The sequence below is a fragment of the Schistocerca americana genome, chromosome 10, assembly GCF_021461395.2.
Source record: "Schistocerca americana isolate TAMUIC-IGC-003095 chromosome 10, iqSchAmer2.1, whole genome shotgun sequence".
Lineage (NCBI taxonomy): Eukaryota > Metazoa > Arthropoda > Insecta > Orthoptera > Acrididae > Schistocerca > Schistocerca americana.
In genome coordinates, this window is record NC_060128.1 from 106,454,453 (window position 1) to 106,469,044 (window position 14,592).

At 43.4% G+C, this 14,592-nt stretch overlaps 1 protein-coding gene and 1 pseudogene across 1 annotated transcript in view; one reads left to right on the top strand and one right to left on the bottom strand.

The window, feature by feature from the left end:
• The window catches only part of LOC124552281 (tyrosine-protein kinase Fer-like), a 124,993-nt gene that overhangs the window by 42,359 nt on the left and 68,042 nt on the right, over positions 1-14,592 (bottom strand). The window contains exon 4 of the mRNA XM_047126559.1: positions 208-421. Coding sequence (XP_046982515.1) covers positions 208-421 — 214 coding nt within the window. The remainder of the gene's footprint in view (positions 1-207; positions 422-14,592) is intronic.
• Positions 10,814-10,931, top strand: LOC124552758 (annotated as a pseudogene).

A 14,592-nucleotide genomic window follows, 5' to 3' on the forward strand; every position in this document is an offset into this window, starting at 1 on the left:
GGGCTTTTACTAGCAGGGAACACATGCTCTTCCATAATGTTGGTGTACGGCCATAGAACGTGGTGGAGACTACATAGAAAAATATTGTCTCCAAATTCTGACTCTTAACAATAAATTTGTTCTGAGAAAAAAAATGTATGGTAAGAGAGGTTGATTTGGTTCGTGACACGGTACGGAGCCTTTGAGAGAAGTGCGGTGAGGACCCACCTGGGACAAACTCCATGACGACCATGATGGTGCTGTGGTAGAGGCACATGCCGACGAAGCCGACTACGTGGCGGTGTCTGTAGCGTTGGAGCAGTTGGCCCTCGTCTATGATGTCACGCCGGCGCTCGTGGGGCAGGTCCACCTTGGACATCTTGACCGCCACCTTCTCCCCAGAACTTCTCAGCAGCCCTAGGAACACCTCCCCAAAGTAGCCCTGTAACACAGACGTACACACAGCTACATCCGCGGCCGCAGCTAGTGGTCCAGTGGCTAGCATTGCTTCCTCTGGATCTTGCGGTCTCGGGTTCAATTCCCTGCCGGGCTGGATATTTCCTCTACCCGGGGACTGGGTGTTTGTGTTGCCTTCATCATTTCATCATTATCATTCGTGACACTGACTGGATTGGTCTGCGAAAAAAATTGGGACTTTGTATGGGCTCTGATGACCGCACAGTTGAGCACTCCTCAAACCAAACATCATCATATACATCCGCAACTATGCGTATACACTACTGGCCATTAAAATTGCTACACCAAGAAGATATGCAGGTATTCATTGGACAAATATATTATACTAGAACCGACATGTGATTTCATTTTCACACAGTTTGGGTGCATAGATCCTGAGAAATCAGTACCCAGAACAACCACCTCTGGCATTAATAACGGCCTTAATACGCCTGGGTATTGAGTCAAACACAGCTTGCATGGAGTGTACAGGTACAGCTGCTCATGCAGCTTCAACACGATACCACAGTCCATCAAGAGCAGTGACTGGCGTATTGTGACGAGCCAGTTGATCGACCACCATTCACCAGACGATTTCAGTTGGTGACAGATGTGGAAAATGTGCTGGCCAGGGCAGCAGTCGAACATTTTCTGTATCCAGAGAGGCCCGTACAGGACCTGCAACATGCGGTCGTGCATTATCCTGCTGAAATGTAGGGTTTCGCAGGGATCGAATGAAGGGTAGAGCCACGGGTCGTAACACATCTGAAATGTAACGTCCACTGTTCAAAGTGCCGTCAATGCGAACAAGAGGTGACCGAGACGTGTAACCAATGGAACCCCATACCATCACGCCACCATTATGGCGATGACGGTACACGTTTCCAATATGCGTTAACCGCGATGTAGTCAAACACGGATGCGACCATCATGATGCTGTAAACAGAACCTGGATTCATCCGAAAAAATGACGTTTTGCCATTCGAGCAACCAGGTTCGTCGTTGAGCACAACATCGAAGTCGCTCCTGTCTGTGATACAGCGTCAAGGGTAACCGCAGCCACGGTCTCCGAGCTGATAGTCCGTGCTGCTGCAAACGTCGTCGAACTGTTCGTGCAGATGGTTGTTGTCTTGCAAACGTCCCCATCTCTTGACTGAGGGATCGGGACGTGGCTGCACGATCCGTTACAGCTGTGCGGATAAGATGCCTGTCGTCTCGACTGCTAGCGATACGAGGCCGTTGGGATTCAGCACGGCGTTCCGTATTACCCTCCTGAACCCACCGATTCCGTATTCTGCTAACAGTCATTGGATCTCTACCAACGCGAGCAGCAATGTCGCGATGCGATAAACCGCAATCGCGATAGGCTACAATCCGACCTTTATCAAAGTCGGAAACGCGATGGTACGCATTTCTCCACCTTACACGAGGCATCACAACAACGTTTCACCAGGCAACGGCGGTCAACTGCTGTTTATGAGAAATCGGTTGGAAACTTTCCTCATGTCAGCACGTTGTAGGTGTTGCCACCGGTGCCTAACCTTGTGTGAATGCTCTGAAAAGCTAATCAATTGCATATCACAGCATCTTCTTCCTGTCTGTTAAATGTTGCGTCTGTAGCACGTCATCTTCGTGGTGTAGCAATTTTAACGGCCAGTAGTGTACTTCATCCACCACATCTTGAGAATCATCATTCACCTCTGAGCTAAGTCAATCTGTGCGCATACAGAAATCCGCACAGAAACTGCCCTGATCGAAATACCCTTTTGTGTCTGGGAATATTGACCCCTGAGAGCACCATTACAACGCAGTCTCACTTCATATCGTTAATAAGTTAAGATAATAGCCACGCAGGCGAAGTCTAGCCAAAATGATATACCATTTTGTTTTTAGGTCATTACTGCTTCATAAACCATGATGTTAAATGAAATTTGTATCGGGACCGAGCGTCATTCACTTGTAGGTTTCGCTATCTTTGAAGATATGTCTGTAAATTAATGTAAACTATAAGTTGTGGACATTCTTGTAAAAAGTGCATAAGATGTGAGTCTAAAATGACATAGAAGCAAAAAAAAAAGGAAAAATTCAGATAAACGTTAGATATTTGATAAGTTTAATAGACTCGCAGTTAACAAATAAAAGACTACGCCTGAAACAATTCTGCAACAGTATCAATTAATGTTTCTCACTTCAACCGTACAAAAAGCGGAGACGGAAAATAGAATTACGAATGTGAACCCATGAAGAGAGAAAATTAGTTCCGTATTTGAAAAAATGATCCTCAACAATCCTATCTAGTTAAAGACATCACAAATGAATTTTTTTCTGTGGCTTATTCCAGCACATGTAATTTGTACCTACAAATTACCATTCTGAAACCGTAACGAGAGTTGTCCGCGTTTTGAATGCTTTTTAAGTTCCAAGCAGTACAAACAGTGAAAGTCTTCGGACGCATCACTGTTGTCGCCAAAAAGGCCTTTTTCATACAATATTTCTTTTCCAAAAGTAAGTTTTCTCTTTGCTTTTCTCGGCTGTTTCGAATGCAAGTTGTCTCACCTCGTTCATGGTCACAGCAAACAAGCGCGACTACAAATAGTTCCAGATGGCGTACCAGTTCACGCTACAAACCTGTCTGGAATCTACCTAGTCCTTTCTGAACTCAGGAGAAGATTTTGTTCGTATTCGTAGTTCGTGTTCTAGGCGTAGCCTGCGGAACTCCGAATGCTGTTGACGCCCGAAGCCATCCCATCTCGCCGCTATTTAACATAATCTACAGTCTGCTGCAACTGGACCGCATCTCAAGAACGTCTTCAAGATTTCCTTACTTCATTACGAGCCATTGAAAGGGGAAATTCAAATGGTTCGAATGGCTCTGAGCACTACGTGACTTAACATCTGAGGTCATCAGTCCCCTAGAACTTAGAACTACTTAAACCTAACTAACATAAGGACATCACACACATCCATGCCCGAGGCAGGATTCGAACCTGCGACCGTAGTGGTCGCGAGGTTCCAGACTGAAGCGCCTAGAAACGCTCGGCCACTCTGGCCGGCGGGGGAAATTCATGTTCTTATGTTTCGTCTAACGGCCGGAGTGGCCGTGCGGTTCTAGGCGCTACAGTCTGGAACCGAGCAACCGCTACGGTCGCAGGTTCGAATCCTGCCTCGGGCATGGATGTGTGTGATGTCCTTAGGTTGTTGTTGTTGTTGTTGTTGTTGTGGTCTTCAGTCCTGAGACTGGTTTGATGCAGCGCTCCATGCTACTCTATCCTGTGCAAGCTTCTTCATCTCCCAGTACCTACTGCAACCTACATCCTTCTGAATCTGCTTAGTGTATTCATCTCTTGGTCTCCCTCTACAATTTTTACCCTCCACGCTGCCCTCCAATACTAAATTGGTGATCCCTCGATGTCTCAGAACATGTCCTACCAACCGATCCCTTCTTCTAGTCAAGTTGTGCCACAAGCTCTTCTTCTCCCCAATTCTATTCAATACCTCCTCATTAGTTATGTGATCTACCTATCTAATCTTCAGCATTCTTCTGTAGCACCACATTTCGAAAGTTTCTATTCTCTTCTTATCTAAACTACTTATCGTCCATGTTTCACTTCCATACATGGCTACACTCCAAACAAATACTTTCAGAAACGACTTCCTGACATTTAAATCTATACTCGATGTTAACAAATTTTTCTTCTTCAGAAATGCTTTTCTTGCCATTGGCAGTCTACATTTTATATCCTCTCTACTTCGACCATCATCAGTTATTTTGCTCCCCAAATAGCAAAACTCCTTTACTACTTTAAGTGTCTCATTTCCTAATCTAATTCCCTGAGCATCACCCGACTTAATTCGACTACATTCCATTATCCTTGTTTTGCTTTTGTTGATGTTCATCTTATACCCTCCTTTCAAGACACTGTCCATTCCGTTCAACTGCTCTTCCAAGTCCTTTGCTGTCTCTGACAGAATTACAATGTCAGTCCATAGGTTAGTTAGGTTTAATTAGTTCTACGTTCTAGGCAACCGATGACCTCAGAAGTTAAGTCCCATAGTGCTCAGAGCCATTTGAGCCATTTTAGGTCGGCTGGAGTGACCGAGTGGTTCTAGGCGCTTTAGTTTGGAACCGCGCGACAGCTACGGTCGCAGGTTCGAATCCTGCCTCGGGCATATATGTGTGTGATGTCCTTAGGTTAGTTAGGTTTAAGTAGTTCTAAGTTCTAGGGGACTGATGATCTCAGAAGTTGGGTCCCATAGTGCTCAGAGCCATTTGAACCATTTTTGAACTTCGTGCTCTAGAAGAACCTTCTACCTCTCAAAACATACACTATATCATCAAAAATATCCCGCCCCTGGCTGAAAAACAATTTCGTGGCGCCCTCCATCGGTAAGACTGGAATTCAAGATGGTGTTGGCCCACCGTTAGCTTTGATGACAGCTTCCACTCTCGCAGGCATATGTTCAGTCAGGTGCTGGTATGGCAGCCCATTCTTCACGGAGTGCTGCACTGAGGAGAGGTACCGATGTCGGTCGGCGAGGCCTGGCACGAAGTCGACGTTCCAAAACATCCCAGAGGTGTTCTTTATGATTCAGGTCAGTGTGCAGCCCAGTTCATTACAGGGATGTTATTGTCGTGTAACTACTACCACACAGGCCGTGCATTATGAACAGGTCCTCGATCTGTTGAAAGATGCAATCGCCATTCCCGAAATGCTCTTCAACAGTGGGAAGCAAGAAGGTACTTAATGTAGACCTGTGCTGTGATAGTACGACGAAAAACAACAAGGGGTGCAAGCCCCCTCAACTAAAAACACGACCTCACCATAACATCACAGCCTCCGAATTTTATTGTTGGGACTACACACGCTGGCAGATGACGTTCACCGGGAATTCGCCATTCGGCACTTATCGAAGCTCATACTCTGACAATTCTCACTCGTATATCGTGCAAACAGTAAATATTCCCCGAATACTGCGTATCCATCTAATGTGCCATTGAGATGTATAAACACAATTCGACGGTTTCACAATACTACACTATTAGGAACGGTAAGATCAGTATCGTCGAATCAAGAGAATGTGAATGATGTATTGCTTCGAAGAACAAGTCGATATGCTTCTAATTTACGGAGAATGTCAACGAAATTCAGTGAGAGCTGGAGACTTATACGCTGAAAGATATCCTCAATGTACTCACCCTACACGTCGTACATTTAAATATGTGTATGATAAATTGAGAACAACTGGATCTTTAACGCATCGGAAAAATATCCGGTGCCGGCCGGAGTGGCGGAGCGGTTCTAGGCGCCATAGTCTGGAACCGAACGACCGCTACCATCTCAAGTTCGATCCTGCCTCGGGCATGGATGTGTGTGATGTCCTTAGGTTAGTTACGTTTAATTAGTTCTAAATTCTAGGGGACTGATGACCTCAGAAGTTAAGTCCCATAGTGCTCAGAGGCATTTTAACCATTTTTTGAAACATCCGGCAAAGGAAATTGGTACTCTTGCCACTGTGGTTCGAGATCCTATAACACTCCTGTCTGCTACTACTGTACCATAACCTTAAAGCTGGAAACAGGTTGTGAAATAAAACTATTTTGTTATAGCAATTATGGTACAACGCAACAGAGCAGTGTTACCCTCTGAGAGGAATTTTGTTATGTTGACCGTGTTGTACCTAATGGAGGTGGCTTATCAGAAAACGAAAAGTCAGAATTACGTAAATATTCGAACAGTAACAAACAATATTTTTGCCTATCTACACTGTTTAAAGAAAAAGGAAAACGGTCGCCAGCCTAATTAGGCAAGAGAAAGATTAAGGTTCTCGTCTAAGAAAGTAGGTATGAGTAACTTTAACAGATAAACACATCCTATACTTGGCCACAGGCGAGTGCAATGAACTCTGACATATACATATGTTTACGGTGAGATTGAAGCTAGCAGCTAGAGCAGCACAAACTATTTGCAAAAATGTAACAGATACCGAAACACTCTATTTCTTTCAGGACTTGTTCAAACTGAATGGTCTTTATAACATTACTATTAACATTCACTGCAGGATCATAAATTGGACATGGGTTAAGTCTCTCTCAGTTAAATACTTTACTGTTTGAAATGGAAGTTAATTGGAATCCCCTAACAGATTGCTTTTCACTATCTTTTGAATAAAGGAATTATGGTTTTCATAAGTAGTGGTCTTCCCATTACTTGTTACCTGGCATTAGCATAATAGACAAACTGTGGATCCTGTTGTACTGTTAATATGCACTTCCAATACACAAGAGAGACAAAACAGTTAGCAATCATGAACATATAATTTTCTACTATTGCAGTTTTCCACTTTTACTACAGTGAAACACAATGTTGACAAAATTGCAAGAAACTGACTCACCTTTTAAAAGTTACTACAGGTAGCACTATGATCATTAACTAAGCAAAACTTTATAAGCCTCAGTTTTAAGAACTTTAATTTATAAAAGGAACAGCAAATTTTACTTTCAAGTAAATGATTAAATAGGTGACTTTGAAACTTCACAAAACTACATTTACTGCCTCCCACAATTTCACTAAATCCACAGTACATCTGAATATGCCCTTCTCATCAGAGATCAAATAACATTATGTAATAAACTGTCTAACTTTGAGGCTTTCATTTTCTCCACAAAATAGAACACTCGGTAATCATAACTCAACTAGAGAGGAACCTGAGAGGTGTTGTGATAGAAAAAAAATCAAGGTAGGTACATAAATTCAGTTATAAGTTACCTTATATTTGTGCACACTAAATCTCTCAATAAGCTGATCCTTCACTGTACGTTATTATAGTACTCCTTTACAATGACTGCGCAATGTGGTGGCAACTGCATGTTGGTAGGCGGATTTGCAGACAGAATTGCTGGACTTTGGCCCTTCTTGGTGATGAGGATGAATACCAATTCCAGAAACCTTCCAGCTATTTACTCATCCATCCGAGGCATTGGAAAGTAGCAGAAAAAGCCTCTCTCGGAACCAGCACAATAAGCAACATTTACATAGCAGTGCACAGTTTGGTAGCTCGTCCCCGACTGACTCTCAGTTCCACCTTTTCTACCTAGGCCAACCACAATTTGCGCGCACTACACAGTTCCATTCCCGAGGGGAACCACTACACCTTTTACATACAGATAACTAAGAACCCTAAGTGAAGGCCAGCAGTTTACATAACAGCAAACAAACACATTAAATACGAGGGCGGTTCAGAAAGTAACTTCCGATTGGTCACAGTGCGGGTTGTGGGGGGAGTAGCGACGCCATCTGTGCGTTCACGCACTCAACAGGTCAGTCGGCATCAAGCCGTGGTCGAGTGAACGTCGTACCTGCGCTAGTTTAGTTTTTGTGGCAGTTTGAAATGTGTGCTGCAATAGAAAACCCCGCCAAATGTGAAGCGCGTGCTGTCATAAGGTTTTTTACAGCCAAAGGATATTCTGCAGCAGCTATTCATCGTGAGCTTTGTGCCGTGTACGGACCAAGAGTTATGAGTGAAGGAGTTGTCCGTGAATGGGTACGGTTATTTAAAAGTGGACGAGAAAACGTTCGTGATGAAGAGAGGAGTGGTAGACCATCATTGGTGACTGACGAACTCGTTCAGACAGTTGATGCAAAAGTTCGTGAAAATCTACGTTTCTCAATGTCGGAGTTGTCTACTGGTTTTCCACAGATTTCTAAGACTCTCTTGTACGAGATAGTGACAGCAAGATTGGGTTACCGTAAGTTCTGTGCACGATGGGTGCCCAAAATTCTTACCGACCACCACAAAACTCAAAGAATGGCCTCTGCATTAGACTTTCTGTCACGTTATGAGGACGAAGGAGAACCATTGTTAAACAGAATCGTGACCGGTGACGAAACCTGGATATAGTACGTGAACCCTGAGACAAAAGAACAATCAAAGATGTGGGCACATTCAAATTCGCCTACCAAACCAAGAAAAGCCTCGCAAGATTTTTCTGCCAGAAAACTGATGGCAACGGTGTTTTGGGATGCCAAAGGGGTGTTGTTGGTTGAATTCATGGAACGTGGTACGATCATTAATCAAGACGTGTACTGTGAAACAATAAAAAAGTTACGACGGGCTCTACAGAACAAACGCCGTGGTATGCTGACTTCCGGTATCGTTTTTTTGCACGATAACGCCCGTCCTCACTCTGCTCGCAGAACAACGGCCCTTCTTAAGTCCTTCAAGTGGGACGTTATCAACCATCCACCTTACAGCCCAGACCTGGCGCCAAGTGATTATCACCTCTTCATGCATTTGAAGAAATGGCTCGGGTCACAGCGGTTTGATGACGACGAGGAGCTCAAAGATGCGGTCACAGGCTGGCTCCAGGCACAAGCAGGTGATTTTTATGCAGAAGGAATTTCAAAGCTTGTGAAGAGATACGATAAGTGCCTCAATCGCTATGGAGCATATGTAGAAAAATAGTGCAAAGATGTAGTTGTAAGATGTATATATTAAAATATTTTTATTTAACTTGGTGTATTTTTTTAAATCAACTGGAGGTTACTTTCTGAACGGCCCTCGAGAAACAGAACATTTGCACATATTGACGTTTCTACAAAAAATTATTCACACAGAAATTACAATTACATATAGTAAGTTTTGTTCCCTCCAAATGGGACAAAGAATTTAAATGACAGATTGCATAGGATCAAATCATAACATCCAAAGTTTTTACAAAGAAAGGAGTATACAATTTTGTCTTATCGTTCAATCAAACAATATTTACAGAAGCTCAACGATGTAACATTAAACCAAACCAAAATAAATCAGTAGAGTATTAGAGCTATGGTGTTACAATCCTTGCATTAGATCGAGTCAGATCGCAACGGAATCGGGTATAAGCCAGAGTAGTGTTGTTCTAAATCACCATAAATATCATCTTTACCATGCCAGTCTCCACCAATAATTCAATGGTACAGATTGTATGCGTCGCACTGAATTCTGCCAATGGGCTCAACTTCAGATTCAGAGGGATGAACATTTATTAATTTGATTTTATTTACTGACGAGGCTACATTCACGAACCATGGAAATGTTAGTTTGCATACAATGCATTATTTGGCAACTGAAAATTCATGTTGGCTGCGGCAAGATACACACCAAACAACGTGGTCGGTGAACGTATGGCGTGGGGTTCTGGAGGACAGAATTATAGGCTCCTATTTCATCGAAGTAAATCTTAATGGTAGGAAGTACACCACATTCCTGCAAGAAACATTAGGTCTGTTATTGGAAGAAATACCTTTAGGAACAAAAAACAAAAAAAAAATGGTTCAAATGGCTCTGAGCACTATGGGACTTAACTGCTGTGGTTATCAGTCCCCTAGAACTTAGAACTACTTAAACCTAACTAACCTAAGGACATCACACACATCCATGCCCGAGGCAGGATTCGAACCTGCAACCGTAGCTACAAAAAACAGAATGTGATATCAACACGATGGATGTCCGGCACATTTTTCGCTGATGACTAGAAATGAGTTGCAGACAATTCCCAAATCGTTGGATTGGACGCACAGGAAATGTCTCGTGGCCGTCTCGTTCGCCAGACTAGACGCCTCCGGATTTTTTATTATGGTGATTTGTAAAAGACATTGTTTATAAAGACGTTCCAACTACACCTGAAGATACGCGAGAAAGAATTGTCAGAGCATGTGATTCGATAAGTGCCGAAGTGATAAGGAATACCTCTCAGTTAATGATAAGGAGATTGCAGCACTGCATTGATACAAATGGTCATCACTTCGAACGCCTTCTGTAAATGGACGTTCATGCCACCTTTTTGACCTTCGTTGACCTTCAAAGACCTTACTTTTCACATCATTGGATTCGTGTCCATAGCTACTATCAGACAATAAGTACCAAACTATAGCATCTCATTAAAAAAAAAAGTTGACCTTCATATCTCTGACGCGACCACACCTAGCAACAAAAAACCAACCTCATATTATAACCCCAGTTGTCCCATGCAACATACAAACTTATCAGTTCCTATTATACTGTTGATGTTATTCTAGGTGCCAATAGTTAGTGACTCCACCTCCATTGTGTATGCACTATATTTCGTGGCGCCCAACATTGCCTGTTATTATTTCTGTTCAATAACATCTCTGTTCCTTAGCAACTCTCAAGCAGTGTAGGATTCTACCAGGAGCCGGAGTAAGCACTGTTGGCAGCGCAAATAGCAGCTGGGTGAGCTATTAAACTTTCAGTTCTCAATTTCAACCACACTCAATTCATAATTCCTTAATATCTGACAAAAAAAATACTAAGATGGCAACACATCCTCAGTACGGTTCTAAGATTGGTCTGACAATGGTAGCTATGGAAGGCTGTGATCAACGGCCTTGCCGCAGCGGTAACACCGGTTCCCGTCAGATCACCGAAGTTAAGCGCTGTCGGGCCGGGCTAGCACTTGGATGGGTGACCATCCGGTCTATCGAGCGTTGTTGACAAGCGGGGTGCACTCAGCCCTTGTGAGGCAAACTGAGGAGCTACTTGATTGAGAAGTAGCGGCTCCGGTCTCGGAAACTGACATACGGCCGGGAGAGCGGTGTGCTGACCACATGCCCCTCCGTATCCGCATCCAGTGACGCCTGTGGTCTGAGGATGACACGGCGGCCGGTCGGTACCGTTGGGCCTTTAGTTTAGTTTTATTGGAGACTATGATGCCTTAGCTTCTTCCTTTTTTAGAATCGACTTATCATCTAAGTTTTAGGGACACCTAAGGTCTAACAGCAATCCTGAACCATGCTGGTACTTGGCATTAATTAAATGTACAATTTATTGCCAGTAAAGGAATAAGCGACCAGTGATAGAAAAAAATTCTTTGAAACGGCTGCCAGTTAACCATTGAACTTTTACATTGGGAGGCTATCTTTTGTTCACTTAGCCATGTAGCTACACACTGTTGCATACAAAACATTCTGGTAGATTGTTTCATCATAGAATTGTAGACATTCTTAAATTTAGCTGCAGGAAGCTGTTCCCTCTTTAGCAAGTACTAGCGCTGGTGGAAACGGATGATTAGGGTTTTGTGAACCATTCACACCGACTGCAAATGTGAGTGATCACATTTGAACTTGTCAGTTCACCATCAATATTTTCACAAACTCTCGCTCCATCAGATACTGAAGTTAGGGTAAGGATGTACTCCAGGACAAAGTCACCCCCTCTGATGCTAGGGAACTGTTTCTTTTTATTTATGTATTTACATGTCACGTTCCGTAGGACCAAATTAAGGAGCAAATCTCCAAGGTCATGGAACGTGTCAGTACATGAAATTACAACATAAAAGTAATAACAGATAAAAATATATGTTTATGAAGCCGAAAAAAGTCGGTCCATAATTTTAAGTAAACGCAATCAACAATACAATAAGAATCAGCTTAATTTTTCAAGGAACTCTTCAATAGAATAAAAGGAGTGACCCATGAGGAAACCCCTCAGTTTCGATTTGAAAGCGAGCGAATTACTGCTAAGAATACATAGAAAGAAGGATCCCTTATCATTTAGCTACAATATAGCAGGTCAGCAACTGGAAGCAGTTAATTCCATAAATTACCTGGGAGTACGCGTAGGAGTGATTTAAAATGGAATTATCATATAAAGTTGATCGTCGGTAAAGCAGATGCCAGACTGAGATTCATTGGAAGAATCCTAAGGAAATGCAGTCTGAAAACAAAGGAAGTAGGTTACAGTACGCTTTTTCGCCCACTGCTTGAATACTGCACAGCAGTGTGGGATCCGTACCAGATAGGGTTGATAGAAGAGATAGAGAAGATCCAACGGAGAGCAGCGCGCTTCGTTACAGTACCATTTAGTAATCACGAAAGCGTTACGGAGATGATAGATAAACTCCAGAGGAAGACTCTGCAGGAGAGACGCTCAGTAGCTCGGTACGGTCTTTTATTAAAGTTTCGAGAACATACCTTCACCGAAGAGTCAAGCAGTATATTGGTCCCTCCTACGTATATCTCGCGAAGAGACCATGAGGATAAAATCAGAGAGATTAGAGCCCACACAGAAGCATACCGACAATCCTACTTTCCACGAACAATACGAGACTGGAATAGAAGGGAGAACCGATAGAGGTACTCAAGGTACCCTCCGCCATACACCGTCAGTGGCTTGCAGAGTATGGACGTAGATGTAAATGTAGAATCGAGAAACGGTTCGTCTAATAATAACTGAAGATCTTGGTATGAGAAAGATTTGTGCAAAAATGGTCCCCAAAACGTTTATTTTCTATAAACTATGAACTTATGTCATGAACTTCACTATTTGAAACCGAGCCAATGTTGCACACAACATCCTTTACTACCAAGCTAGTGTCATCAGCAAACAGAAATATTAGAGTTACCTGTAATACTAGAGGGGGCAACGGCCTTGCCGCAGTGGATACAGCGGTTCCTGTGAGATCGCCGAAGTTAAGTGCTGTCGGGCACTTGTATGGGTGACCATCTGGGCCGCCATATTCTGTTGCCATTTTTCGGGGTGCACTCAGCCTCTTGATACCAATTGAGGAGGTACTCGACCGAATAGTAGCGGCTTCAGTCAAAAATACCATCATAACGACCGGGAGAGCGGAGTGCCGAACACACGCCTCTCCTATCCGCATCCTCCCTTGAGGATGACACGGCGGTCGGATGGTCACGATGGGCCACTTGTGGCTTGAAGACGGAGTGGGGTGTAATATGAGAGGGCATATCATTTATATAAATAAGGAACAGGAGTGGCCCCAACACTGATCCTTGGGGCACCCCCCCCCCCCCCCCCCTTGGCAGTACCCCCACTCAGACCCCACATCACAGCCGTTATCAACATTGTGAAGAATGACCTTTTGCTGCCTGTTGCTAAAGTAAAAGGTGAACCAATTGTGAGCTACTCCCCGTATTCCATAATTGTCCAACTTCTAGAGCAATATTTTGTGATCAACACAATCAAATGACTTAATTAAATCAATAAATATGGCAAGCCTTCCAAACTTTTTGTTTAGCCCATCCAGTACCTCACAGAGAAAAGAGAATATAGCATTTTCAGTTGTTAAAAGACTTCCAAAGCCGAACTGTACATTTGATACCAAATCGTGTGATATAAAATGATCAATTATCCTTACATACACAGCTTTTCAATAACTTTTGCAAACACTGATGGCACAGGAATGGGTCTAAAATTATCTACATTTTCCCTTTCTCCCTTTTTATAAAGCAGCTTTTCTACTGAGTACTTTAATCACTCGGGAAACTGACCATTCGTGAAGGAAGAATTACAAGTAGGATTAAATATAGGGCTAACATGTGCAGCACAGTACTTCAATATTCTGTTACACACTCCATCCCCATCGGTACCTAAATACAGGTGTAAAATGTGCTTTTGGGAACAGGACTCGAACCAGTGACCTCCCAGCCTAGTGGCACTGCAAGTAACCTGCATCAGTGGCTATAGCTATCAGAAATTTCTTGCTGTCACTAGAAACCACATCATAATTATCATCATCTTCATCAATAGATCTTATGTTTGGTTCACTCCATTGAGAGGTGCCCTACAGTTTCCTCAGCAACGAACATTCCTTTTCAGTATATCTATTCCATATACCTGTGCACTTTCGTCAGTTGCTCCAATAACATTTGCGGAGCATACCAGATGTTTCTGCCGGTCTAGGCCGTTCTGCATAGCGATGGGCCAGTGTGGGTGAGTGATCCTCTACCAGTGATGGATATGTGTGCAGCAGAAGAAGACAACCAATGAATATTAACGTTCTTGTCTGTTAAGTGCACCACACTCGTGGCACCCAGTAATGTGTAATAATAGAGATGCACCTACTTCTTTGATGTTCATGAGGGCCTTGGCCAACAGCCTTGCCGCAGTGGTAACAGCGGTTCCCGTCGGATCACCGAAGTTGAGTGCTATCTGGATGGGCTAGCACTTGATGGGTGACCATCTGGTCTGCATTCAGCCCTTGTAAGGCAAACTGAGGAGCTACTTGACTAAGAAGTGGCGACTCCGGTCTTGCAAACTGACATACGGCCGGGAGAGCGGTGTGCTGACTACATGCCCCTCCATATCCACATCCAGTGACGCTCATGAGCTGAGGATGACACGGCAGCCGGTCGG